This window comes from Thunnus thynnus, chromosome 5 (genome assembly GCF_963924715.1).
Source record: "Thunnus thynnus chromosome 5, fThuThy2.1, whole genome shotgun sequence".
NCBI lineage: Eukaryota > Metazoa > Chordata > Actinopteri > Scombriformes > Scombridae > Thunnus > Thunnus thynnus.
The window spans coordinates 8,717,299-8,744,971 of NC_089521.1; the positions used below are offsets into that span (position 1 = coordinate 8,717,299).

The 27,673-nt window shown below is 39.9% G+C and overlaps 1 protein-coding gene across 1 annotated transcript; it reads left to right on the forward strand.

Moving 5' to 3' along the window:
- Window positions 1-27,239, forward strand: LOC137182687 (cyclic nucleotide-gated channel beta-1-like). The gene is given in 39 exon segments (XM_067589055.1): window positions 1-663; window positions 2,608-2,689; window positions 2,826-2,847; window positions 2,975-3,020; window positions 3,108-3,213; window positions 4,250-4,269; window positions 4,355-4,457; window positions 5,005-5,029; window positions 5,262-5,355; window positions 5,606-5,712; window positions 5,818-5,881; window positions 6,676-6,748; window positions 6,873-6,897; window positions 9,112-9,445; window positions 10,035-10,184; window positions 10,311-10,361; window positions 13,471-13,538; window positions 13,710-13,990; window positions 14,248-14,278; window positions 14,803-15,212; window positions 15,214-15,529; window positions 16,945-17,152; window positions 17,428-17,442; window positions 18,833-18,931; window positions 19,028-19,182; window positions 20,267-20,479; window positions 21,112-21,320; window positions 21,658-21,708; window positions 21,839-21,925; window positions 22,219-22,283; window positions 22,499-22,621; window positions 22,848-22,989; window positions 23,138-23,297; window positions 23,393-23,490; window positions 23,687-23,770; window positions 23,858-23,976; window positions 24,233-24,379; window positions 24,787-24,985; window positions 25,078-27,239. Coding segments are annotated over 38 exon segments (4,851 nt in total). The 5' UTR covers window positions 1-663; window position 2,608; the 3' UTR covers window positions 25,348-27,239.
- The last annotated feature ends 434 nt before the right edge of the window (window positions 27,240-27,673 follow it).

The following is a 27,673-nucleotide window of genomic DNA, read 5'->3' on the forward strand; positions in this document are numbered from 1 at the left end:
CTTGTTTGTATTTTTAACTCCTCTTTTAACTTTATTATGCCGAAACAGACATTGACAACAAATGATTTTCTTTCTGAAACAGCACATATCAAAAAAAGTTCCCTTCTTTTACATGCTGATCCGGAAGCAACAACTTAATTAACACAAATAAATGGTTTGAAATAAACCTGTAAAGCCTCTGGGACGCCATAGTAAGAAGCATCACTCACATGAGAAATGGTTTGGGAAATCTCTCATCAGATTCCAAGACGATGAAAATATTGAGGATAAATTGGACCCCTACAGAAAAGTTAAACTTTGGTTAAAAATAATATCACTACCTGACTAATGTTGTAGCCTGCAACTGGTGGAAATGTGCATTTTTATTTTCCACCCTAAATCCCTGCAGTGTTTGATTATGTGAGGCGACCACTTGTTGCTTGTTGCCATCCTCCCTGGCAGTGGGTGTTTATAGGTTACAGGGATGATGGCCTGACAATACGTTTCTCTGTTGCTAATCTGCAGTAGCTCACAGTCCAGGATTGTGCCTCGACCTTCAGATGGTGCTGGTTAATCCCGTTAGCCCCAGGGAACCGCGCTGGCATACCCAGCAGACCTGTGCTGGCTGTGCCGCACTCTGGATCTCTACACCACCGGCATGCAGAACCACCTGTAGACACACAGGTAAGAAAAACAGGTCTGTTATCTTGTACAAAGGGAAATACATCATTTAACATATAGATGACTTGAGTGGTAAAATTAATACCTGAGAGCTGAGATGAGTGTGATGAGTGAGTGAGATGAGTGTTTGACCATCTTGGTTTAGAGACAGTGATTGAATTACGTTTTTTTAGAGCAGAAATGTTGATGTTATTATGGTTATATAGTACATAGAAGTATATACAGTATACAGTAGAGGCTTGCATAAATTTAAACAAATAATTCCCTAATTCTTAATTGACAGTCTATCAATAACCAATAGATGAATTATATCTTTAGAATGTCTTTCTTTTTGCTTTTTCTGATTGATGAACTTGCTTTTTTGATGTCTGAATATGATCTAATCTCATGAGGAGGACATACAGTACGTTAAGAGTTGATCCAGGTCTTTAAGCAGCGAGCAGCGCTGTAGATTAGTTGGGGGGCAGCACTGCACTATTTAATCCAATGTTACAAAGTTGAGATTAGGCCTTGGAGAAGCCCATCTGATCTCTGCTGATTGGGACACTGTGTCAAGAATCACGCTGGGATCACAACAACAGCCCAAGCAGCTTTGTTAATAAGCCTTGTTTGGGGATTTTCCATGAACAGATTCCTAATAGATAACCACTCCCACGGTTAAAAAAATGTGACAACTATGAGAGCTGTGAAATTTGGAGAAGATTTATCTAAAATAAACATTTTGCTCCAAGACGTGTAAAAATCTAGTTTGAATCCAGGAATAAGGCAGTGAATTATTGGAAAGAATGACTGAAAAGCACATTTATGCTTTACTTTTGAACCTGGAACACTGTGACATTTTAGGTTTGTTATGTAAATTAATTTTGATGTTGTTTCAATTTTTCTTTATTGGTTGCTTATCTGCTTTTCTGGTTTCATTATGGTCATATTAGAGCTATTGAGATTGATATCCCCTTGACTTAGGACACTCAGTAGATCTGTAATATGAGCCTTAAGTGTCACCCCAGGGAAGTCTTTGGTGATGACATTTAAAATCTTTTATCAGTTTTTTGTGCCCAAATACTATGATCCTATAGTATGCCAACAAGCAATGCAAAAAAGGTGTATTGTACCTTTTATTTGCACCGAAAGAAAGTACTGTTTGATATATGAAATTGTGATTATGGGTTATAGTCCAAACTACTTTCTGACATTTAGAAATAATCACTCTGTTTGTCATGACAGCTAAGAAAAGCTGTCCTGTTTGTCCTCAGCCTGTCTCCTGTGGTCAGTTAGCGGGACGTCTTGCAGGTTCAGTGGCTCTTTGCCCCGTTGCTAACGTGGATTATCTCAACAAGGCTGATAAACTGTCACTGTGGATAATACGCAAATTTGAGATTAAGACAGACAAGGGGCTCTCCAGCTGGCTCTGTAAATCTCTGTCTTGAATCAGTGTGCTGGCCGGTAACATTTCCTCTACAGTACCTGTCTATTTGTGACTGATTTCTCCCCTGGCTAACTGATTTAACCCTTTGTCACCTGTGGAGGCTGTTGGTAAAAGCAGCTTTTGGTGCACTGCTGCCTGACTCTCCTCTGGCTTTTGACTGCTGTGCAGGTTCCTGATTTACTTCCTCTCTGAGTTCATTGGTAGATTCACACATCTACTTTAGACTCTGAATCACATCCCTGGCACCATGTACCACTGTAAATATTTGTAAAAGTCAGTTTTCAATTACGCCTCGGAAAAGAGACAGGCCAAAAGTGTCTCCTGAGATAAAAGCAGAGATGAGGCAGGTGAATGACAGTCATCAGACCTCATTAGCTCCAGCTGAGGGCTCTCTGTATGACAGATGAATTGGCTGCTTTAATGAGGACATGAGGAAAGAGTAACTGGGAATTATTATCATTATCATCAATAATGGGCTTTTTTTTAAAGAGGTTGACTGTGTGTGTGTGTGTGTTCAACAGGATGTTTAACTGGGTGGTGAAAGTGGTCCCCCAACCCCCTGAAGTTCCCGGGACAGAAGAAGATGGCCAGGCCCCTGCTGCTGTACGACATCACACACACACACACACACACACACACACACAAAACTAATTTGTTACCACTCATATTGATGCTAACACTTGCACACTTGTGTTACTTACTTAATGTACTACTTCTCTGTGTCTCTCTGACCTTACAGGACCTCTCCAAAAACAAAGGAGGTGAGGATTATTACTTGTGTCATGGTATTCAGTTTGCACCTGTAAACATGTGTACACATAGATTTGTTCATAGTGAGTTGTCTACTCACTGTGTTATTTCTTGTTTTTAACTTTAACACTCTCACAGCGAAGAATCCTGCACTGAAAAACACAGAGGAGGGTTCAGACGACAGGTAAACCTCCACCAGCAGCGGTTTGACCTGTATATGACTGTGTGTGTAGATGTATTGAGATCTTATGTTCTTTCATTACCCCTACAGCCAGGGCCAGGCTGGAGTAATAGGTTGGCTGTCTAATGGGTTTGTCAATGCCCTGCCACAGCCCTCTGGCACCCCTGGACTCAGAAGATCCAACTCTGAGGCCAACGTGAGTGTATTGATGTCCACAAATAATACAATAAGTACAAAAGAACTCTACAACTAGACACCCCAAATAAATAGAAATATTTGAGGATATATCAGGCTGATATTTGGCTTACGTTAAGTGTCAGGTACATGTCTGTGGCTGCATCCTGTCATCACACTGCACATTAATTCAAATATTTTGATGTCTTGATGAAATCAGGAAAAACACTATGACATCTCAGACAATCATGATAGCATTTAATTTTTTTAATCATTTTTTATAATATGTATATTTTTTATTTTTTAAATTGAGTGGAGGTAGTGGGATTTATAGCAGATAGAAGTAAACATAAATCAAACATTACATAATCAAAAGTCTTTCCAAGCAAAGATAAATGAATAAAATGTAGAAAAAAGTAATGATAACAGACAATACACATTTTTTTTTAAAGATTTCTGGATGATATTAATTTTGCACATGAATAGGAATACAAATGCTTCACATAACATAATGATAACAAATAAACTTTCTTTCCTATTAATTCTCAAAATGTCTTTTCACTTATTCTGATAACTATTCACAGTAACTGGATACTACAGTATCATACGTTGGGTAATAGCATTTTGACAAAACTGTAGTGTGAAGCACACAGACTGGTCTAATGTGGAATGAAGCAACATTTATTTAAGTGACACAGATGATTGGACTTTTATTCACAAAAATCAGGAAGGGAGGGAAGGAAACCAGGTTCATTTATGGGGGAGTAACACATACTGCCTTGTTGAATAATAGATTTTGTTGACAGTTTTCCCCATCATGAAAGAGTACTAGTAGTAATGGGTCATCATACATTAAGGAGCAGCTGGTAGAGGAGTTCTCATTTATCAAACAATAATAGTGTTATTGTAATTGTGAACAAGAGGGATAAGGACATACAGTATTAAGAGGAAGAGAGATTTGCCAGAGTAACAATCTATTCTGTCTTGTAGATGAAGCATTTTTTGCCTCTAAATTTTTCTCATCTGTTTCTTTTTTCTCTCTCTTTTTCATCCACCAGCCCGGAGAGGATGGAGAAAGGTAGAGTATGACTAGATAAATGAACATTTCACACAAAATATGCCATATCAAGAAGTAAATAAATAAAAGGTTGTTTCTCCCCAAGGTCTGGCGTGATAGGCTGGGTGGCTCAGAATCTGACCAAGGTGCTGCCTCAGCCTGATGACAAGTACAGAGAGACTAACGAAGAAAATGAGGAACACACTGAGGTGAGACACAAGTTTGTAAACCAGACAACAACACCTCAACTACCACACAATACAACCTTAAACTCACTTGCCATCAAATTATTTGTCAGAAAATCAGAGCAAATGGATAAATATGACCAAGTGACTCAGTCAAGCAACACAAAATCTACGTCTCTGAACTGTGTGACACTTGACTCAAGCAACTTAATACTGACCCATGGGCTTATAAGACTAATCATGTGAAAGGATTTAACTACAGAGAGTTTATCCAGGTTAAACAGATCAATACATGATACACATGTACTGTAACAATGTCAGATGATTAATATCAAAGCATTTCGTTGATGTGTTGTTATAGTATAATATACTAAATGGGACCTATACTGTATGCAGACACCAGCCTGTCACCACCTCTGTAGGGCCCTCATGTACCTGATGGCTGGAGAGTTGAAGACATACATTTTCTTAATAATTTCCTATTAAAAACGATTAACCATAAAGAATAAAACTGAACACAATCTGTTGTCTGTTGGTTTGACTTTAAATGCATTTTTCTCTGCTGTTGTAGATTTATGATGTAGCAGCAATGCCAGGTAAGTTTCATCTTCATGTTTCTATGTTTTTCCTATTTACAAAGGCTGATGATTGAATAGATGATTCATTCAATTGATTTGAAAGTATGAATGTATAAAACAGAGGAAATGTGCAAGTGTATACATGTGAATATCATATCTTTTGTGAGGAAGTAAGTTATGTTATATTAGAATACATTTAGATAAATTCCTTATTGATTGAGCTGTCTAAATGGTCTGTCTGTCTGTTCAGATTATGATCCCCTCCCTCACATCCCGGTGGTGGAGATGGTGTCAGAGGACGAGGTGTCAGAGGTAGAGACTCCGACCCCTCAGTTCCCTCCCAAGTGAGTACCTCTTACTACACATTCACAGTTAATCAAGCTGAACTTTACACCAACATATACCTAACAGCAGTTGACACATGATAGATCCCTTTGCCCAAAGTGTCTATACAGACATATGATCTGCTGGACGCCCACCCTGATGGGGTACACACCTTGCTGCACTATCTGAAGCAAAGACATACACACACCAGTGCAGGTTGTTAAATGAACCATTAACTTGTAACCTGACCTTTCTCTTTGTCTGCTGCAGCGTGGTGAACTGGATAAAGCAAATAATCCCTCAACCAGTCATACTGCCCCCTGGTGCCGTACCAATGGAACAACAGACCAAGTCCTCCCGCTCCTCTCTGGACAAAAGTACTCACACACCACACAAAGTCTCCATTTCACCAGGGACAGATTTTGATTTTGTTTGAGGGATACATGTTTAAATAGTGTTTCGTCTGTTTCTCTTCCCTGCAGTACTGTCTCCGCCACCTGAATCTCTCAGTGGAATCTCACTGGATACTGATAGTAAAGCCTCAGGGTATGTTTGGATCCCTCACTGTCCTTTTTAATGACAGAGAGTAACTCTTTCTTGCCACAGGATAAAATGACACTTATATGATCTCCATGGCTGTAGGTAGCCCAGAACAGGCCTTTTTCACAGCAGACATTTTGACTTGTCATGGCAGGAAAAGCACAGGTGAAACTAATAATATTAACAATGACTCAATTTCATTAAAATGTCCCAGAGAGCAACACCAGTGAGCCGTCATGCACGATATCAGGACCGTGAACTGGCAAGGTAAATGGAATACAGTCAGGATTAATGCTATTAGTTACACCTGTGAATTTTCTTCTATGACATCTGCTCTGCATAAGGTCTATTGTTTGAAGCCTTTCAGGAGTGTCATGTACAGCAGGCTGCTGCTGGCCATGTACTGACCCTGCATGAGTTATCTCTGCTTTGTCTCCATGATACAGTATCTCTTCAATTTTCAACATATTAAAGCACAGTGTAACTAAAAATATTGGCTCCTTCATGGTCAAAGGCTAAAACATGCCTCAACATAATATTGCCCAGATGAGAATTAACTTGACAGAGGCGGATCCTGTCCTGTATGTCAGAAACCTGAGGCTCAACTTGGCCAGCAGAAGCAAACGGAGCTTCAGACATGAGTGTAATAACTGGCTTCATTTGTCATCCATCCATCTGTCATCTTACTACAGTACATGGACAATGTAAATGACTGATTTCACCGATGTGTGATTTATATCATGCCTCGAAAGTGTGTAACAACTTAAGAGCGTACAGTTAATTAGTTTGACTCTCCACAGTGTGGTTGGCTGGTTCGTGTCAGGACTGGGCTTGAAAATACCTCAGCCCGCCATTCAACCCAGAAATGATGACGTAAGTTTTTCCCTTTCTTCCCTTTTAACCTGTGCTTTATCTTTCATCATCTAATTTTTCTATATTCATATTTGTAGCAATTCAACATATAAAAGTGCCATTTCTTTTTTATTTCTACTCTCAGGGTACAGCTGAAGTTCTACAAAAAGGTGAGTTGAGGTTTTATTCACTTACTTATACTTTCCTTTAGTTATAGAAAACCCTCTGCTCACCATTTTCTTACCAATACCGGTGTCCTTGAATGCCACAGTTCACAGTTCAATCAAGTGGATCTGCAGTCTATCACATATTCTAAGTCACTAGAGAATAATGTCCTCAACTAGCAGAAAACATCTCTTTAACAACATGGGGTGTTGCAAGTTGAGCACTAATGCTGAAGAAAAAAAAACATTTTACCTTTTGCACAGATGTCTTTTTGTCCCTCTCCTTTGGCCCTCACAAAAAAACATTGTATATGTGTTTTCTGTTGAAGCACCCTCTTGTTTTTGCCCCCCTAGTTTTTGAAGAGGTGTTTTGGTCGGACGGTCGGAGCCTAACTCAGTACCTCTTCTCCTTCTGTTTCAGGGGGGAAGGCGCTGCGAGCCCCTTAAACAGCAGGAGGAGACGACTGGGGGACGCTCTGATTCTCACAGACAGACAGACAGACAGACAGACAGATACCAATTAACATATTGTACTGTTGACAGAGATACAGGTGCTGTACAATGAGGAGCTCAGTACAGACATTAGGCAGCTGTCAAATACTACAAGAATATAGAGATATATTCAACTCACCTTACTGTATTCAATACAGTTTCATATGAATGTATTACATCTTTGTATATGTGCACAGTTTGAGATACTTTAAAACATGTGTACTGTATTATATTTAGCATAATTAGACGTGTTTTGTCTTCAGAACTATGGATCTTTGTGATTTTGCACATTTTCTGTTTGACACAGAAACATTTAGTGTTTGCCATTCATTTGAAATCGCTGTAGATTTCATGCACAAAGGATTGCAGACAGGACATGTTTCTGTGTCTTTATTATGTTTGAACCTATGGCAATGTATGCTATGCATTCATGTTGCCATTTTCATATCTGGAAAAAGAGCAATAGGAGATAAAGTCATAAATTAACATACAAACATGGTTCTGTCCTTTTCCACTTAACTGACAGAAGTCTGGAAACAATAATTAAATGGCAGCTATGCATATTTAATATTGTGGATAGTATAAATTATATCTATATTTATACTTGACAATTAAATAAAAGTGTCATAATAGTTTATTTTTCATGTGTAAATCTACTAATTATTGTGCTCAAAGCAAGTTCAGTGTGAGTCTTGACCATGTTACCATACATGTAAGCTTTTCCAAAGGTTTTATTGAGGTTGCACAACACAAACATAACAAGTACTGCATGCAGTGTAAGGTCTGCTTTGATCCACTTGATCTATGTCTACGGCCTTGAACTGTGAAATGTGGCATGCTGTTGTTGTTTCAGCGGGTTTGACTTGATTTGAGAGAACCATATTTTGACTGTCATGCAGAGAAAGTAGTAAAACACATCAATAAGGTAACATGCTGTGATGCAAGGATACTGAAGGAATAATAAAGATTCAGTGTGTGAAATGATTCATGTGGTGGTTTTGTCTGACAGCATCTCTCCACAGCACCTTCCTCACCAGCTCACAGTGAATTAAACACAGATAGCCGTAGTCTACATTTTGCTTGTCACACAAACATCTCTCACAATCTTTCAAGTAACATTGCCTCAAAAATCCCCTTCCACTTCCTGGAGGTAGAATCATTAAGATCTTTTACATAGGTAAACGTAGCAAAACCATAATCTAAAAGTTCTCATTTACAAGTAAAATTCTTGCATTCAAAATTTCATTCAAGTAAAAGTATCAAAAGTAAAACCAGTCAATCAGAACTGTGAGTGATTTATTATACATTACATTATTATTACAATGCATGAATTTGTAAGAAGCATTACACTGTTGTAGCTGATCAAAGAGGACCTAATTTTAACTTCTGCATACACTGTTTGATAGTTTAATATATAACAATGCATCATATTTTATAACATGGGCAAATGTTTTATATGTAAAATATTAATTGGCATCTAATTATAGCTGTCAAATAAATATAGTGGAGCAAAAAAGCGTTTCTCTCTGAAATGCAGATGTATAAAGTAGCAGAAAATTAAAATAAAGTACAAGTACCTCAGAACTGCACTTACTGTAAGTAGGCTACATTACTAGTCTACTTACACCACCACCATGTTTGATCATGCCACCATAGTTGAATTAAATCCACATGGGCCCATGTCAACCTGACCTCTTACAAAAAATGACCCTTGTCACCCTCTCGTAGCTTCATCCAAACTCAAACCTGACATGGTACTAGAAGATGTGGAGTCAGACAACGAGGGGCAGCAGAAATGTGACTATCAGTCCAAAGCTGAAGCACCATCCACGTCTTGGGCTCCACCGTCACCTGCAGCACACCAGCAACAGGAAGTGACACAGCAAACACAGACCAATTCACTGCAAGTGGCATCTATGCAGTCTCAAGAACCAGTAACATTAGAGAGCACGACAAAAATATCTCAGGAAGATGCTGAGACCCAGACGGGCCGCTGGACGCCGTTTATTGAAAGCATCAAGAGGGAGGCTGAAGACGTGGCTTTGGCCACCATGGAGGAACGGTAATGGTGCTTGAGATTCTCAGACCTGCAGCCTTAACGATTTTTTATCAAATAATAATCAAATTAATCACAGGTTAATTAAGAGTTAAGTGAAAATTAATTAAAAGTTTACTGAATGGATATGAATAAATAAGTCTAAAGTAGTACTGACTCTGATCAATAGCTTCTCCAGTTGCCATGGAGCCAAACTGAGCTTGATGCTTTCCAGTTCAAAATGCTTAAATGGGATTTTTAAATCCTCTGTACTTATATTTAAGATATGCAAAAGATCTGACATCTCTTGTCATCATCAATTACATCCATGCAAGTTCTCTTAAAGAATAAAGAGAATAAACATCAGTGTTTGTACAACCTGTTGCTTGTTGTTTCAGCCTCTCTGCAAAGGATTTTCTTCCTATATGTCCTCATAGTTTCCATCTAGTAGGTTCAGGTCGAAAAATACTGAAGCTTCCCTTCAAGTGGCTGAAGCAATGTAATACACACATTGACAAGGCTCAACCAAACTGGTTTAGAGCATCTGAAGTTTTAGAAATCAGAAAAATTATGTCATATGCATCATATCATATCAGTGCACCCTGCATCTCTCCAGCCTGCTGCAGGAGCGTCTGGAGATGGCACGTATGGCTGAGGAGGTGGCCAGGCAGACAGCTGAGATGGCTATTAGACAGATGGCCATTGAGGGACAGTCCCTCAAACTCTCACTGGGGAGTCAAGAACTGCTGGAGGAGCCTGAAGAAGAGTAAGATGTTGTGCTTGAGAGCTGTGTGACAGAGACTTAGAGGGAGCACGTGTACATGTGTGGCAATGTGTTGGCAATGGGAGCATCCTTGTGAAGTGTGTGACTCTGTGTGTTCACTATGAGCAGGCTGCCGGTGTCACAAGAGGAGAGCGAGATCGAGTTCAGCAAAGTCACAGGGTAAGAACACAAATATGGAGGCTTCTCAGTCCTTAACTTCCTTTAAATCTGTTGTAGGACCCTCAACCCACTTACCTAGAATCATAACAAATCATCCTCTCCCTTAAGATCAGCTGTAGATGCACTTGTGCTGTGTCTATTAGATAAGAGTGTTTATAGCATTGATTTTTATAAAGCCCTTACATACCTGCAGTCCACACACACACACACACACACACACACACGCATGCACACAGGTGTTTTCACTCATGCTGTCTGAGTAGACCTCTCCTCTGGACTGTGTGGGAAGGTGCACTCTGGGCCCTTCTGTGAGGACAAGACAAATTACTCTGTTATCGTTTTGTGACATTTGTGGCACAGCTCCAACTAGGCCCAGTTTGCACCTCTGATGTAATACCATACATTCCAGTCACAGAGCTGAGCATCTGTTTCACTACAAAAGAAATAACCAGCAATCTTTGAAAAACACACAAGGTCATTGAACAAAACTTACTGCTGCTCTGAAAATATTTCCAAAATCCTAAAAGTCTCCTCTGCAGGATGAAAAAATGTTGTTTGCTGCAAACTGTTCACTGATAAAAAAAAAAAAAAAGACTTTTAAACCATTTGCAAAGTTTGCAAACACTGTACACAATTGTATTACTTTTTTATTATCAGTCACATTTGTCTATATTAATACTACTAGTTTCTATTATTCTATATTTTCATACAAAATGTTATCACTAATATTTTTTTTGTCATTACCAGCAACCAGGATAGGAAATACAGTCACAATTTGTGACATGGATTTGACATGGAAAAAAAATGCAGTAGACAGAATATTTTTCAGAGTCTCAGAGAAGAGTCTTTGAATTTTCTGGAAATATTCAGATCAGCACAACTTTTGTCTTGAGAAGCTTCAGGGAAATAAATGTTTAGCCCTGTGAGCCCTGTCAAATGCAAAGGTAATACACGAGGGGCACATCCTGGGACTAAGCTCCATCCAGCCTTAATCTGATCAACCAGGGTTATTGAATTGTGTGTGTGTGTGTGTGTGTGTGTGTGTGTGTGTGTGTGTGTGTGTGTGTGTGTGTGTGTGTGGTCACCGTCTCCAGCAGCGAGAACTCATGTTGTTCCAGTTCCCAGCTCCTTCATTTGGCTGTCAGGTCTTGCTCTAAATCCCGTGGGCTCTCGTTATGTGATCTCTGCGCGCAGCATCACACTACCGTGCCATAGCAACCACAGCTTCCCTTGGCAACAGCCCCCCCTATCCACCCCCACCCCCCTCTCAACGGTTCCCCTGGTAACCGCGCGCACCTGCTGCTGCTGCTGCTGTCTCACATCTGAAGACACAGGAAAAATGATGATGGATGGAGACGCCATGGGATATTTTCCCAGTTGTTTTTCTAAAATTTCAAAGATCTCCTGATCTGGTTTGGATCTGGATCTGGACCCCGCAGTCGAGTTCGTCTCATTTGTCTCGATGCTCATGGACGTTTTCTGAACCAATACGCATGCGAACATTGACAGAGAAAGTGAGTATCGTGTGAAATCGTCGTGGTTAGGTAATGGACTAATACATACATATTCTATGAAATGAATAAGTTTGACCTATTACTTACTTACTTTATTACTGTCCTTATGTAAACAGATAGTTTGATAAACTTGCCTGTTAACAGGTGGTTACCAAGTCACTCATTTTATGTTAACAACAGAGAGAAATACTTAAAGTCAGCCTCCACTCAAAAATATGTTTTTCTCCTTGTTTTTTAGCTGGATGTTTGAGCTTCATTGTACAGACTGACGTATATGCGTATATTCATCTACTGAAAGTGGAAAGTTTCTCTGTGCTCATTGAAAATCTGATTTTAAAGGGTGGGCCTATGAGCAGGATTTGCGACATCAAAACTAGTTTTGAAGCCAATGCTGGTCCAATATTCAACTTACACAAGTGTGATGTGGAAACTTCAGTCTTTGAGTCTCCAGTGCATAAACACTGCGAATGGACTTTACAGTGAAGTAGGAGACATCTTGTGTCCAGCAGTTTAACTTTTGAAATTAAATAAATTTGCATATTCATAATGAGGGAGAAGGAGTAAATGTCATTTTAAGGATTTTTAAGGAGGTAATTGAACTTTTTTTGTGTATCAGATATAAATTATTGAAGTGGCTAAAATTGGACAAAGGTAATGATGCCGCATTTTCCAGCATCAAGTGAAAAAGTGTGACAGTTTCATGTGGTTTGTTTTTTGTAGTTCAGTGAGATTTTTTTGTAGCTTATTCACTTAGGAATATGTGAGCCTTTTAAACTACCAAGACACACATTTCATATCATAGAAATAACCATAAATTCAGTCTAGGAAACGTCAATTTTTCCACATTTCCACATAGAGTAACATTCAACACATCACATGTCAACTAAATGTGTTGAAACATATACTGTAAATGGCAGATACATAGGCCAAAAATCTAAAAAACAAACAAACAAACAAAACATGGAAAATGTGCCTTAAAATACAAATCATGCTATGTCTATAGTGTGTAATAATGACATCTGATTTACACCACAGGTCTTGAAGCTCTGTTTTGCATTTTTAAGAGTGAGCCACATTCAGTTCCTGTGTTTACACATTAATTTGTATTAAACCACTGTAATATGTTGTACTTTAATGTCCTTCAGATTTAAGCTTAACCTGTACAAACAGAGCCAAATCATCATTTATAATATGTGCAAACATGATTTGATGAACCTACATAGACACTAATGTAATATGACTGACCAGCTCAAAAAGGTGTTAGCAGATGACATCATCAGGTCAAGTTTTGAAACTGCTTTGATTTCCTGTTTAGGAAAATGACCGACTGTACTTGTAGATATTGACTTTACTCACTAAAATTGCTGGAAGAGTACAATGTAAAGTCTGTTTTAGCATAGGTATTTCCTAGATATACCAGAATATCCATTATAATTGTAGTACCCTTTTAATTATACTAAATACAACCCACAGTCAACCAATGGATCAATTTTTGTGCCACCTGAACAGTGTGTTAAATGTGCCCCCCCTTTACACTGCCAGCCAGCTTGATACATGACTTATTCAATTATTTTAACCCTTGTCTTGTCTTGCAGAAAAGAGGAGAGCGTTTCTGAGGAGGAACAGAAGGAAGAGACTGAGGAACCCACCGTTAGCGAACCAGGTAGAGAGCAATTTATCCAGACAGAATCCAGACAACCACCACTATACATACTGCAGTCCCTTTAGCTTATTCACCATAATATATTCTTGTAACATCTGTGACATCAACACCCTTCTAAAATAATTTATACAAATGCTTAAATCTCATTAAATCTAAAATAAAAATATCTAGAGCCACAGGAGGAAGCAGAGCCACGGCAGACATCCCCTTCTCCACCTCCAAGTCCTGAACCAGTGAAGACCTCTGAGCCGGATCCAGAGTCGGAGCCAGAGTCAGAGTCAGAGCCGGAGCCAGAGCCAGAGCCAGAGTCGGAGCCGGAGCCAGAGGAGGTGGACCCCGAACAACAACCAGAGACCCAGGAAGCCAAATCCGAAGCTGAGCCTGTAACTCAGCAGCCACAGAAAGCAAAGGAAGACAGTCAAGGCGCCAACAGTGACAAGACTGGTGAAAAAGTAATGTACACAGGAATTAACATGTACAAAGATTAATGTTTCACCTTATGTAATACATGTGACCTGACCTGGTTAATTTAACCTCCTGCATTGCCTGACCTTATTCATAAATATAAATGCTGTAATATCTCTTTATAATTAATTTTCTCAGAGCTTCTCTCTGTCTTTCACCAGTCCACATATGTTACATCTGTCCCCTATCTGGTGCTCATCATCACCACCCTGCCATTCATTCATTTGCTTTGTGTGTTGTGTAGGAGGAGGAAGCTACTGGGGAGGACTGTGGTGGTACGTATTATTCACTTACAGGACCAGTCAAAAGTTTAGACACGCCTTCCCATACACTTGAATGAGAAAGTGTGTCCACACTTTTGACTGTATTTTGCCTCTTTTTTCAATAAGATCTTTCTTATTTCAGATTCTACGTATGACTGTGGTTTTAGCTGTTGTACTAGTTAATTAGCTGTTTCATTGCTTCATGCCTGACTGACTGGTTGTCTTGTACTGAACTCACAAAGTGCTTAACTTACTGTTGTTTTACATGCTTGTTTACATACAGACAACCACCCTTATGTTCACTTTCATTACTGTACCTCTATGTCTGTTGCAGTACCTGTCTGACAGATTGTTACTGTACATGTCGCCTGGTGACTGTATGATGGTTATCTATCCTCTCGTCTAGAAGCAGTTTGGCATTATTATTCTGACAGACTACATTGCTGTTTGACTATCTATTGTACCCATATCCCACCTTGCTTATATTCTGCCTGACTGTATATCACCTGTCTGTATGCCACCTGTCTCCTCTGTAGCTCCAGTCAGCTGTGATGCATTTAAGAGCTGCCTGATGCGCATTCCTCACACCTCCGAGTGCCTCGGAAACATCAACGCGTTCTTCAAAGAGAACGGCATCTCCCCTCCCAAATTACCCTCCATGCCTAAGCTACCCACCCAGCTCTCTGACGTTACCAAGCACATACCCTCCCTACCACCTGAACTACGCCAAGAGCTCTCTAATATCAGACTCACGCAGGTTCCCCGAAATATTGCCCAGACTCTGACTGAGCTTTTGCCCAGAGGCTCTGACGGTTCAGTCAGCCCGAGCCTGTCCAGCCTCTCTCAGAGCTTTTCAAACATCCCGCAGAAGCTCTCCCAGTTTCCCAGCCGAACGCAGCAGTACTTCCTCAACGTCCAGAACCGCCTCAACAGCCTTATGCCTCAAGATGCCTAAGAAACAACAACAACAGCAAAAACAGAAGCAAGACAAGAATCAGCAAGACTTAGAACTCAACCAGCTTGTCCGACACTCCCCTCTCCCTCCTCCTCACCATCCTCAGCTCCGGTCCCGCTCCCCGTCTCCATCCTCCCCCAATGGTAGCACCCTCGAGTTACCCAATGTGCCGTCCTACCCTCGCCTACCACCAATTGTCAGCCCCCCATCTAAGCAGCTCAACTCCCCATCCCGCCAGCTTTCGGGTCTCTCTAATCCGGCGTTCTTCATTGAAGATGACTCAGACATTTCAGCAATAAGACCTGCAGGTGATTTTGCAGCAGTGGAAAGTTAATTGTCCTCCATCATTTAATAGAGTCGTTGTACATACCTGAACTCAGTCGTAATGTAGAAACAGTTGTCTCATGATATGTGGAATTAGAATAAACTAGCTCTAAAATTATATGAACAGATGATTGACACTAAACTTTATGTAAAAATAATAGATGAAGAAATTTGCAAGGAGTAAATAATTAAGTGAGTTCAGATGCCATTGCAAATGTGCTGACCGTGTGTTCAGAGTATGAACACGCTGATGATGGCTGTTTTGTGTTGTGGTAGTGGATTTTTGTATGTTTTTGTGTTACCTCATTCTTTTGTGTCTCAGATAAACTAGTTAGTTTGTTCAGTTGAGATTTGAAGCTATGCAGGTAAGAAATGGTAATAGTTATGGATAAAAAAGGAATACATGCACATTCTCAAATTGTACTACAGAGCCTCTGAAGCCCAGATAAATAATAAAATATCTATTAAATCAACCAGGAGCCTTTTTAACAAAAGACATTTTTTAAAATACTGACTCTTTTAAAATATTGACATTAGAGTTTATAACAAACCATCCATGATGCTCAAGAGGAAGCAGCATACAGACTGTTGACACATTTTGTCTTTAATGAAGAGGACAGAACTGTGTTAGTGTACCTTGAGCCAGATTAGCAAGACTGAATGGCTTGCCAGATGAGTAAACCAGTCCTCTCAGCTATAAGGTCACTCTTATACATGGCCTAATTCTTGCATTAACCCAATGTAGGTCCTGGTAATTCCCCTGCCCTGCCTCTGCTTGTGTTTGTGACCTGCTTTGCCCCTTGCAGAACATTAAAGGTGCAATAAATCTCATTCAGCCTCACTGGATGTCAGAAAACAACTATTTGCTATGTAAGGATATAGTGGAGTAATGGCGACCTGAGCAGTGAATGAAGTCACACTCCCTCTGTGTGTGTTTTTATCTGAGCTTCTGTGTACTTTGTTTTGGTCCCTCCGTGTCCTCCACGTCTGTTTCCAAGATGGCGGCCACATCACAAACTTTCTCAAATTACAGCTAAACAGTACACTGAAATATGTTTCTGAAAACATTTGAGGCAAAAAATGGGCAATGCACAGAATCTTGATCTGTATTTGATCAGCACTGCCTAGTTTGACAGTTTGGCAGATCTGACTTTCGTGAGTTGTCGGCTTTCTTTTTTTTTTCCAACTCTGAGTAAACAACACACGTTTGTTTTGGTCTGAGATGTTGGTGCTATAGTGTGACATCTAGTGGCTGAATGTCGTATATTGCAACTTTAAGCATGAGTGTGTTGTGATGTCTCATCAAGTTTACTTATAGTTACCTTGGTTATATTTGTCCCAATTTCATATTATTTGTGATGCTCTTCAAGAAATATTTTGTGCCTGCCAACCTCTACAGAGAGCTCGAGCCTCAGCCTCCGTCCAGCCGTCAACGTAGAGGATGTCGACTCAGACAATGAGAGAGCAGGGGAAGGAGGAGCAGAAGGAGGAGGAGGAGGAGGAGGAGGGGAGGAGGAACAAAGTACAATCCCCCAAATCCTTACCCCCCAGGACCCCAAACTAACAACCCTCACTGTCCCTGTGACCCCTACAGGAGGTCGTCAGAGGTGAGAAATAGCAGCACAGGCCCCAAATTACAGACAGTCATTTACAGAATACGAAACACTTTACTTGTTAAATATGTAAACACACAACACTGTGTGAATTTGTATGCTGTCAAATGCATCTCTGTTGGTACATCATAAACAGGCTTATATATAGCACATTTAAATCATTTTGACAGGTTTTGGACTGTAGACGTGATGCAGACCCACAGTTTATCTGGGAGTGCCCTAAAATATGTTTAATCTTTTTTCTCTCCCCTCATGCTTTGTATCTACAGTAAAGGAGACAAAGAGTAAGGACACTGCATGGATTGTCTGAGTTGTAGTTGTCTCTGTTGTGCTGCGGTGTGCTTTTCATTTTCTTTCAACAGTGATTATCCCTTTTCTCCGGTGAAACTATGATAGGTATATGCGACATGTGCATAGCTTATATGCATTCATGGTAAAACATTTCATAACACAGAAATTGAAAGTAGAATAACTGGGATATAATTTGTCAAGGTACTAGCTTCTCTGTTGCAAGTAAAGCATTTTGATCCAAAATTAAATATTTATAGCTGACAAAGTCTAATTGCAATTACAAAACATTTGCTCATAAAATGTTAAGAATTTCAGTGACAGAATGTTATTAATTAATCAGCATTTATCATTATAATTTTTTGAATGAAACACCTTTTCCCTCTGTTTGGTGCTGTTTGAAATGGCCTCTACTACATCTTGCTGCTGTACACTCTCTCCAGGGTTGATGGAGGCATCATGGTCTTCTATTGCAGTGTCCTGCAGAAACCACCATGTGTATACAGTAAAAGAGAGATTTTTTCTTTTCAATGAAGTCCCAAGGTTATGAAATCTTTTATGCACATAAAGGAAAATAAGAGCAGCCAGTATGACACACACAAACCAGCACATGGGGTTTTTGCAGGATGCACACAGTTTGTTATTTGGATCATTTGGAAAGACGTTGAGTGTTTCTTGTCTTGTGTTGTTTTGTTGTAATGTGTCCTGTGATTGTAATTGTGCACTAAAATGTGAGGGTTCTGTTCACTGTGGCATGATCCTTTGGTGCTTGTGGCTTCTGTATGGATGTTGGCATTATGAAAGTCAATAAACAGATGCATGATTCTCTCTCTCTCTTGGATTAACATTATGCTTTTCCTGACACACACACACACACACACACACACACACACACACACACACACACACACACACACACACACACAACCCCTCCCCTCCTCCCCCTCTCCCTGTCCCTCTCCCTTAAACACACACACAAACACACACTTCTAACCCTGGTCTGAACATCCATGACAGTAGTGGAAGGAATCGTAGGACTATCTGGACAAAGATGTAAGATATCCAACCCTTACTAAATATTATGTCATCTAGTGTTCATCTGTCTCTTCATCCACACATTGTGCCATGGGTTGATATTCCAACCATCACCTGTATGGCTAGTCTTCACTCACTCACTAACCACTCATTAACCAGATCACATAGGATTTTAGTTTGAGCATCTGTGTCCGGCCATCCTAGACATCTCATTGAAACAGGCATTATAGTTTCATTTGCAAAAACAAAAAAAAAACCCAAAACAAAACAAAAAACCCCCCAATAATCTAACTAATGCAGAATATCTCAAACCAATCTTGAACCAGTGATGTGTCTACTTAACTTAAACAGTAGGAGGCTGCAGTCTCAAAGTGAGGATGATGATGATGAAGCAAGCATCCCTGTCAGAGCCTGGCCCAGCCAGTCCAGCCTCCACAACACAGATGACGTGTGAGTACTGCACACACCCATACACACACCAAATGATGGATGTTCACAATGATAAAAAATACATGATTTAATATTATTTCTGCCTTTATTTCCAAGTTTGAGAGAACGTCCAGCATCTTCAGCCAGTCAGACCAGCACAGTGGTCAATGAGCGTCTGCAGGAGCTGGTCAGGATGTTTAAAGAGAGAACAGAGAAGGCCAAGGAGAAACTCATAGACCCTGACAGCTCTGATGAAGACAGCGTCATCCACTGTGAGTGAGAGACCCTCTCTATCTCCCACACACTGTCACTGAGATGACTTCTCAAAATGAGAATGAGTGACACAAGACAAAAATATACAAGCAGATTATGCTGTTGGGATAGTAGCAGCTGTTATAGTACATTTTATTTCCAGGTTAAAAGAGTCAGCCTTGTCCAGCCGGGAAAACGCACACTCCTTAAAGTCATACCCACTCCCTGGACTGTCCTATATTTACACAAAAAGCTTAATGAGTAACCTGAAACTGCCCACTAACAGTCACACACAGGTGAGTTGAAGCAGTAGTAGCTTCCCTCAGTTTCCACCCCTCCTTTATCCCCAAAGTTGTACAACCAGCATCCCTCATTTATCCCCTCAGTGTGTGCTGTGATCCCACAAAAGCAACTCAACATCATTAGATGGAGATAATTTTTTGTTAAAAGCCTGTTTGCAGCTAAGTATCCTTCATAATATGGTAGCTTTAGTTGTAGAGAAGATATATAATGTGTGCATTTAACTCTACTTAGACATAAGCACAGAACAGATTATACAGTGGAAAAAGAGAAGTATAGTGTGCACAAAGTTGGACAAAGTTCGTTGAAATTTGTTTTAATGAATAACAGAGGTTGTAAAATTTAGTATGTGCACTACTTCTCTTTTTCCACATGTATTAGTCTTGCCTACATTCAGTCTGCCATAACTGTCAGTCAGTAAGTAGTCAGCTACTATAGTGTAGAAAGCACTTGTAGTTCTCTATTTGCATTTCCTATCAGAGAATCATACTTTTTATCAGAAGGGTTTGGTTTATCCCCTACTAATGAAAAGTAAGGCTGTGCTGAGGTTCTCAGCACATTCCTTGTACAAGTAACATTTTTTTTAGTAGAAATCAACCAGGATTGCTGTTTTTGACTACTATAAAGGAATGCCTGCAAATTAAATTATTTGTGGCTCAAACAAGCCCTTAAAACGAGCATCAAACAGCACTACATCAATCACTGCAAGCACAAACTACATCATTCATTTATAAGACTAATCTACCAAGACTCGCACCTTTGTGCTTTTTATAACTGTGAACCTTGCATCCTATCTTTCATCAGCTCCTCCTCAGGCACCTGCTCCTGGAGCTCAGCCAATGGATGGGCAAGAGAAGGAGGCACAGGCAGGTCCATCAGGAAGAGCAGGAGGATTAGACGGAGGGGAAGAGAGTGAGGCAGAGGAGAAGTCTAGCCGCTGCTGCAAGGTGAAAGTTCCTCGGTGGATAAGAGCCTGTATGCACTACCGCTTCCCTGCCAGCATCGACCCTTTCACCAGTGAGAACCCAGCCGATTACGCCGCCGCTGCCACCTACAGCACTGTACTGCACAGTAGAATCTTCTTTACTCAAGCTGTTTGGAAATGAATCCAATTTGAGAGAACAAAAACAAAGCAATACAATTAGATGCAAAGACACAGTTATGTTTAAAAGAAGGAAAAATAGAGATAATCCAGAGTGATGGTTTAGTGATGTGAGGTTTGAGTAAAGGTGAATCTACTGTACTATCTTGTTACTATCACAAACACCTATCTCCTAATCGCCTGTCATTTACCCTTTTCTCTTCCTTTACTTTCACATTCTTAGGACTTTGTGAGCCAGTCCATTTTCTGTTGTAACCATGCTTCCTCCTGTAGCACAGAACCAAGCTCCAAATCATGCAAATTATGCTTGAGAGATTTGTCAGGCTTCTCTCCCAAACAATCTGTATTTAACAATGTATGATGGTAGTAGGCGCTTGCTTAGTGACTAATGCTCAATTGCTACTTTTGACATTAACTGACAACACGAGTGTGTAGAGTTAACAAGTTAACAATGAATGATTCCCGTCGCTCTTGACTTTCACTTTGCACTTCTGTCAAATCTCACTTCTTCTCCCTTCATCCTCTACACCTGTCTCTCTTTCCCCAGACCTAATGTATGTGCTGTGGATGTTTTTGGTCTCTTTGGCGTGGAACTGGAACGCATGGTTCATCCCAGTACGCTGGGCCTTCCCCTACCAGACTCCTGACAATATTTATTACTGGCTGCTGACTGACTACCTGTGTGACCTTATTTACATCCTGGACCTCACCATCTTCCAGCCGCGCCTGCAGTTTGTCCGCGGGGGGGACATAGTGGTGAGTGGGACACTGGAAGCTGTTACTGTAACTGAGCACCATCGAATGATAGATGATTACAGAAAAGTCCCAGTCTCACAGTTGCTGCTTGTAATACTGAACTCAGTTTCATCCCTACAACAGTTTCACAACACACTGAGAAAAAGAAATCTCTGTGTTAATCAACAGTCAATGTTGATTTTTACTATATATTAAGCCTATGATTTGCCCTTATGTAAAACGACTTGAGAGCTGGAAAATAGTGAGCTGAAATATGAAAAAATATTAAATTAAGAAGAAAGGAATCAACATATAAGGATTGTTGTTCATATCTGCACTTGTTTTGTTCTCATTGCAGTGTGACAAAAAAGAGATGAGAAAGAATTACATGAAAACCAAACGCTTCAAAGTGAGTAATCAGAGTTGATTGAAAGTCTGTTTTATAAGATATTTTGCTTTTCTGTGCTTCAGCAAATCAAATCAATCAAACAACAAGCAATCCATCACTCAGAGTGAGGTTTTACCGTCCTGTGTTTCAGTTTGATGTAGCCAGTCTTGTTCCCCTGGAGTTCTTCTATTTCAAAACTGGCATCAACCCTATGCTCCGCTTACCCAGGCTGCTGAAGGTGAGGCTCTCTCATAATATTTTAAACCATTTCCCCTTAAAACCTGTTAAGAAAACCAACAACTATCATAGTAGGGATACCTGGACTTTTTCAGAAATATTGGGGGTTACATTTACTGAGCCACACACAACCACATGATACTGACAATATTAAATACAATATCAGTAATTATTTTATTTCCAAAGCTCTGTATCCATTAAGGTCATTTAGGTATCATTTTTTAAAATGTTGGATATCCTAATGTAAACCCAAACTCTACAAATATCGCTGTGTTCTCTATCAATTCCTCTCAGATCAACTCCTTCTTCGAGTTCAACGAGCGTCTAGAGGCCATCTTGACCAAAGCCTACATCTATAGGTCAGCCGAAAACTGATGGTATCTTACTGTGTTGGCTACTGTCTGTCCTGCTCTTACTCCTCATTACACACTGGTACAATCCTGGCAGAACCCTTTAACCCCTATCTTCTGTAAACAGCATCAAGAGACAGAGAATGCCACACGGTTGAACAAATACCTGGTTTTAGGTGATCACTTTATTCAGATGTATTGCTCTGTCACTCTCTGTCACTCAGGGTGATCCGTACCACCACCTATCTGCTTTACTGTCTCCACTGTAATGCCTGTCTCTACTACTGGGGCTCTGCCTTCATAGGACTGGGGTCCACCAAGTGGGTGTACAATGGCAAGGGCAACAGGTTGGTGGGATAAACACATACACACACACGCATACAATTGTTTTGACCTGATCATCCTGCTCTGTGATATTTAACTGTGATATGAATTTATTTAGAATAACCTTTCATGGGTCATACAAACCATCTACTGTACATCTTCTTTGCTCATTTCTTTTTGCATCTTTTGACTTTATTTACCTTCTTTTTCTGTCTTCATCCAATGCCTGCCATCCTCCTCTCTGCCCAGTTACATCCGTTGTTACTACTTTGCGGTGAAGACCCTGATCACCATTGGGGGTCTACCAGATCCCACCACCCTGTTTGAGATAGTCTTCCAACTCATCAACTACTTTGTTGGAGTCTTTGCCTTCTCTATCATGATTGGGCAGGTGGGTGTAGAAATATAATGGAGACTTTACCTTATACGTTGGAATTAATTCACCATTCAAGAGTCTAGTGTCTTCAAGCAGCAAGGACACTAATATTTCATAGATCTTCTGTCTTTTGATTGGCTAAATTTGCTCATTTGTCTCTCAGATGCGAGATGTTGTAGGGGCAGCCACAGCAGGTCAGACTTACTACCGCACCTGTGTGGACAACACTATTAAATATATGTCCTCATATCACATCCCCAAAGATGTCCAGAACCGTGTCAAAACGTGGTACAACTACACTTGGCAATCACAAGGCATGCTGGGTAAGAGGAGCATAATGTGTGCTGTTTATATATATTGTATATACTATGCATCTGAGCTTTTAGTTATACTTAAATTCTTACCTTCTGCCATCCAGATGAGCAGGAGCTGCTGACTCAGTTACCAGATAAGATGCGTCTAGACATTGCTATAGACGTCAATTACTCCATCGTCAGCAAAGTCCCTCTTTTCCAGGTAGGGATCCTTTAATAAAAACATGAAAAGAATAACACAGTATATGTAATATAGTCTTCTAAAACGTATAATCTCATCTGAATGCAGAACCCAGTTGTGGTATACAGCTAGTGTACTTATAGAGATTAACCAGACATCAACAGAAACCATAGTTTTAGGAACACTTTTCTCTTTTTTTTGTCCCTCCTCTTGACAGGGTTGTGACAGACAGATGATCTTTGACATGCTAAAAAGCCTACGCTCTGTTGTCTACCTGCCAGGAGACTATGTCTGCAAAAAGGTACATACTGTATCCACACTCGTCTGTGTTTTGTTTGTAAAAGAGAACTGCATAGAGAAACTTGTGTGTGTTGTGGTGTTTGCTCAGGGTGAGGTTGGTCGGGAGATGTATATCATAAAGGCGGGGGAGGTGCAGGTGGTTGGAGGACCGGATGGAAAGACGGTTTTCGTCACTCTCAGAGCAGGTTCAGTCTTTGGAGAGATCAGGTAAAGATGTTTTAAAAGTGCTGAAAGACAAAATGCTTAAAAACTAAATTACATATTTTTCACAACTGAATAGAATTTCTTAACCCAGAGACACACTTAAAATAGCTACACAAAAAAATGTGTGTAATTTTCAAACTTCAAAGTTTCTTATGCTTTTGCATGAAATTACAAAAAAATCTGATCTCATTTCTCCTCCTGAAATTGAAATTTTAACCCTTTTCAACCAAAGGATCAATCTCCTTTCTCTGATTGGCAGTTTGCTCTCAGTTGGCGGCGGTAACAGACGCACAGCGAATGTGATTGCTCATGGCTTTGCCAATCTCTTCATCCTGGACAAGAAAGACCTGAATGAGATCCTAGTCCACTACCCTGAGTCCAAGAAACTGCTCCGCAAGAAGGCCAGGTTAAACAAACACACGACCACAATTACTCTAGTGATCATTTATTCTCTTTGCTCTGTATGCTATCTGTCCTGTTGGGCTGCCTCCGACCTAAGATTTTCCTAGTCGACTAGTAGTCGTTACTTCAAGCCATCAGTCAACTAGTCATCACACGTTTATGATATTCATTTCATTATTTAAATATATATTTTTTGGGGCATCAGAAAATGGTATTAGTTCCAGGGCTGAGAAAAATGTTATGAGTGACATTAAGACTGTTCTACATTACAGAGAAATACAAAACCGTAATGATGAGCCTCTAAAATAGCCCTTCTGGCATTAGTGCTCTATGACTTGGAGAACAGCTGTGTCTGCTTGGATGTGATCACTATAGCGTTTTTAATTCTCATAAAAGTGCTCTCACCCACAGAAAAATGCTCACCAAGGGAAAGAAACCTGAGCCCAAAGAAGAGGCTAAGGAACAACCCCTGTTTCAGGCGGCTCCTGTCAAGCAAGAGACCCCCAAACTGCTGAGAGCGGCCCTGGAGATGAAAGAGAGATCCTCTGGACTTAAAGGAGGTCTAGCTAAAGTCAAACAGAAGACCAACAAGTCCAGTATCTCATTGCAGGTAAATTTATACAAAACCTGAGAAAACAAAAGTGTGTGAATGAAAACAAAGAGGGTTATAAATCTCCTCTCCTCTCCTCTCCTCTCCTCTAGCCATCCATCTCCTCCCTCCCTCCTCCATCTCCCGCCTCCAGCTCCGCACCTGACAGAGAAGAGGACACGCCATCACCCATCTCAGCCAGCTCCACTATGTTTCGCTCCGCTTCCCGTTGCCGCAACAACAACAACAACTCTGCGATGCCCCACTCTGCATCACAATGCCACAGCGACACAGACGAAATGCTTGCCGTGGATCAAAGGGAGGAGGATGACAGTGAAGAGGAGGAGAAAGAGGGTGGGAAGAAGAAAGAAAAGAAGTTGTGATGATTCTTGAAATGTCAAGGCAAGGAGAGTGGGTGGAGAAAATAGGGAGTAAAGAAAGAGGGGTGAGGAAATAAACTTTGAGGACTTGTGTCTCTGCACTTGAATGTGGAAAAGAGGGAGATAAAAAGAGGAAGAAATGAGGCATAAAGAGAAAAAAATGGCAGCTGTGAGGACTGGATGATAATTCCTAAGAGGGGAGGCAGATAAATTAAAGTAAACAATATGGAATAAAGAAACAGCAGAGGAATAAACCATGCTGAGTCTATCTGCTAAAAAAGAACAGAATGATGGAATAAAAGACAAAGGGGGTTTTGTAAATGAACATGTACAAAAATGTCCTATTGTTAGCCTGATCACTTAAATTTGTGTGGGACAGCTTACAGTAATTGCAAAATATCAAAGTAGTACTGTATTCCATTCTGACCCATGATGCATTTACCCATTTTTCACATTACAGCCTTAAAGATCACTATGGAAGGTATGCCATGCAGTTGCAATTTACCGATGAACTCTTAAAGCTGCAGGAAGTCATCTTTTGTGTCAAATATGATTTACATAACACACACTTTTGCAGGATGAGCCGTATCTTAAATTACAACTACTGCACCTTGTGGGCGTCCATGTTTTCTCCCTGGTTTTTCAAGCATGACTACAGTAAAGTATAGAGGTCATGATTTCATTATCCCTCCGCTTTGTATTCTCCTTTTAACCTCAACGCATCTTTATTAATGTCATTATTAGCTCAACTAACATGGGAACAAGCCATTTCTCATCTGGTTACCTCTTCAGGATTTAAATTCACTTTGTTACTGTCTGCTTGAATCTGAACTCAGTATAGCTACTGTATGATGAGTGAATTCGGCATTGGATGGCATAGCTAAGCCATAACAGGTAACTCAGATAAGTAATTTCTACACAACTGAACTTCCTGTCTTTGTCTTGTCTATGTTTTTGCTGTTGTTGAATACTGAATGTTTACAGATTCTTTTGTAAACTTGAAAGTACAGTTTGCCTTAAGTTTTTGTCATTTACTTTTGTGTTGTGTTGGTGTATGTAGCTTGCACTGCTTTTACAAGTTTGTCTAAAAAAATTGTATGGACCTAGTAAAGCTGTATTTAAGGTTATACAGTATATGAATATAAACGATATTGTCATCTATGTTGTCATCGTAAGGTGTGTTACAAATATATGTGTGACAGGTCAATGTTAGGTCATCCAAGGTTACCTGATATAGATTTTTAGTCCATCTTTGACTGTCATAACTTGAAGCATAGCAAGCTTGAACATCATTTAGCCTCTTATTACCTCAACTCTGGGTTTTACATGATAATGCATATATCTCATCTCAAAGCAATCAATATATCACTAATCACTAAACATAAAAATATAGCCATCAATACGTCGACTACCATTGTTTTACACATTTTACAAGTACAGTAAATATATTTATATTCTTTTATGTTTGTTTTGCACAATAATGTAAATACATTTGTTTTTTGGAATTTAGATTAAATCCATTTTCATTTTCTCAGCAATGTAAAATCCCTGTACCGCTCTGCAGTGTCATGACATGTACATTCGTTTTAGAAATGCTTAATGTTTAATTTGTGCTGTGATTGTGTTTAACTCAGTATTGATGTGAGAATTGTCTTTTATGTATAGATGATTTAATAATTAATACAGCCACAGAAGATGTGCTCTTTAACCAGCTAACCAAACTGCCAGACAATCTGTAGAAAGAAATATCAATGTTGTTTCTCCTGTATGTGTGTGTGTGTGTGTGTGTGTGTGTGTGTGTGTGTGTGTGTGTGTGTGTGTGGAGTGAGTTGAGAGATGATTGTACATAATGGACTCTAAATAAATGTGTTTGTATAATAATGCCCTTAAACTCAGTTTTGTCACTGATGTAGCCCTGTCTTCTGTGCTTTTTGTTTAAATAAATGACTGTTTTCAGCCTGACTTTTATGTCTGACTAACGATCACTCTTTAGAGTCAGAAACCCTGAGAAAACATGACAGATTACTTCAACTGCAGAAGAGTAAGACAGAAACCAGGACAGCACATAAACAGGATGCGTGGGTTTGCAGTTAGTGTGTGGCAAATCAGTTGTGATTATAGATACAATGTAGTACATCTAAGTGGTTAACCAGAAAACCACAGTGCAGTTTTCCTCTGCATATAGACTAGGCCAGTGGTTTTCAGTTGGAGTATTGGACATTAAGTTTCCAAAAACTTTGACCTAAAAAACAACCGTTTTTTAGGTCAAGGTATATGCCAACTAACTGTGTGGTTGGAAAAGCTAGCAAGAAGAAAGACTTCACTTCCC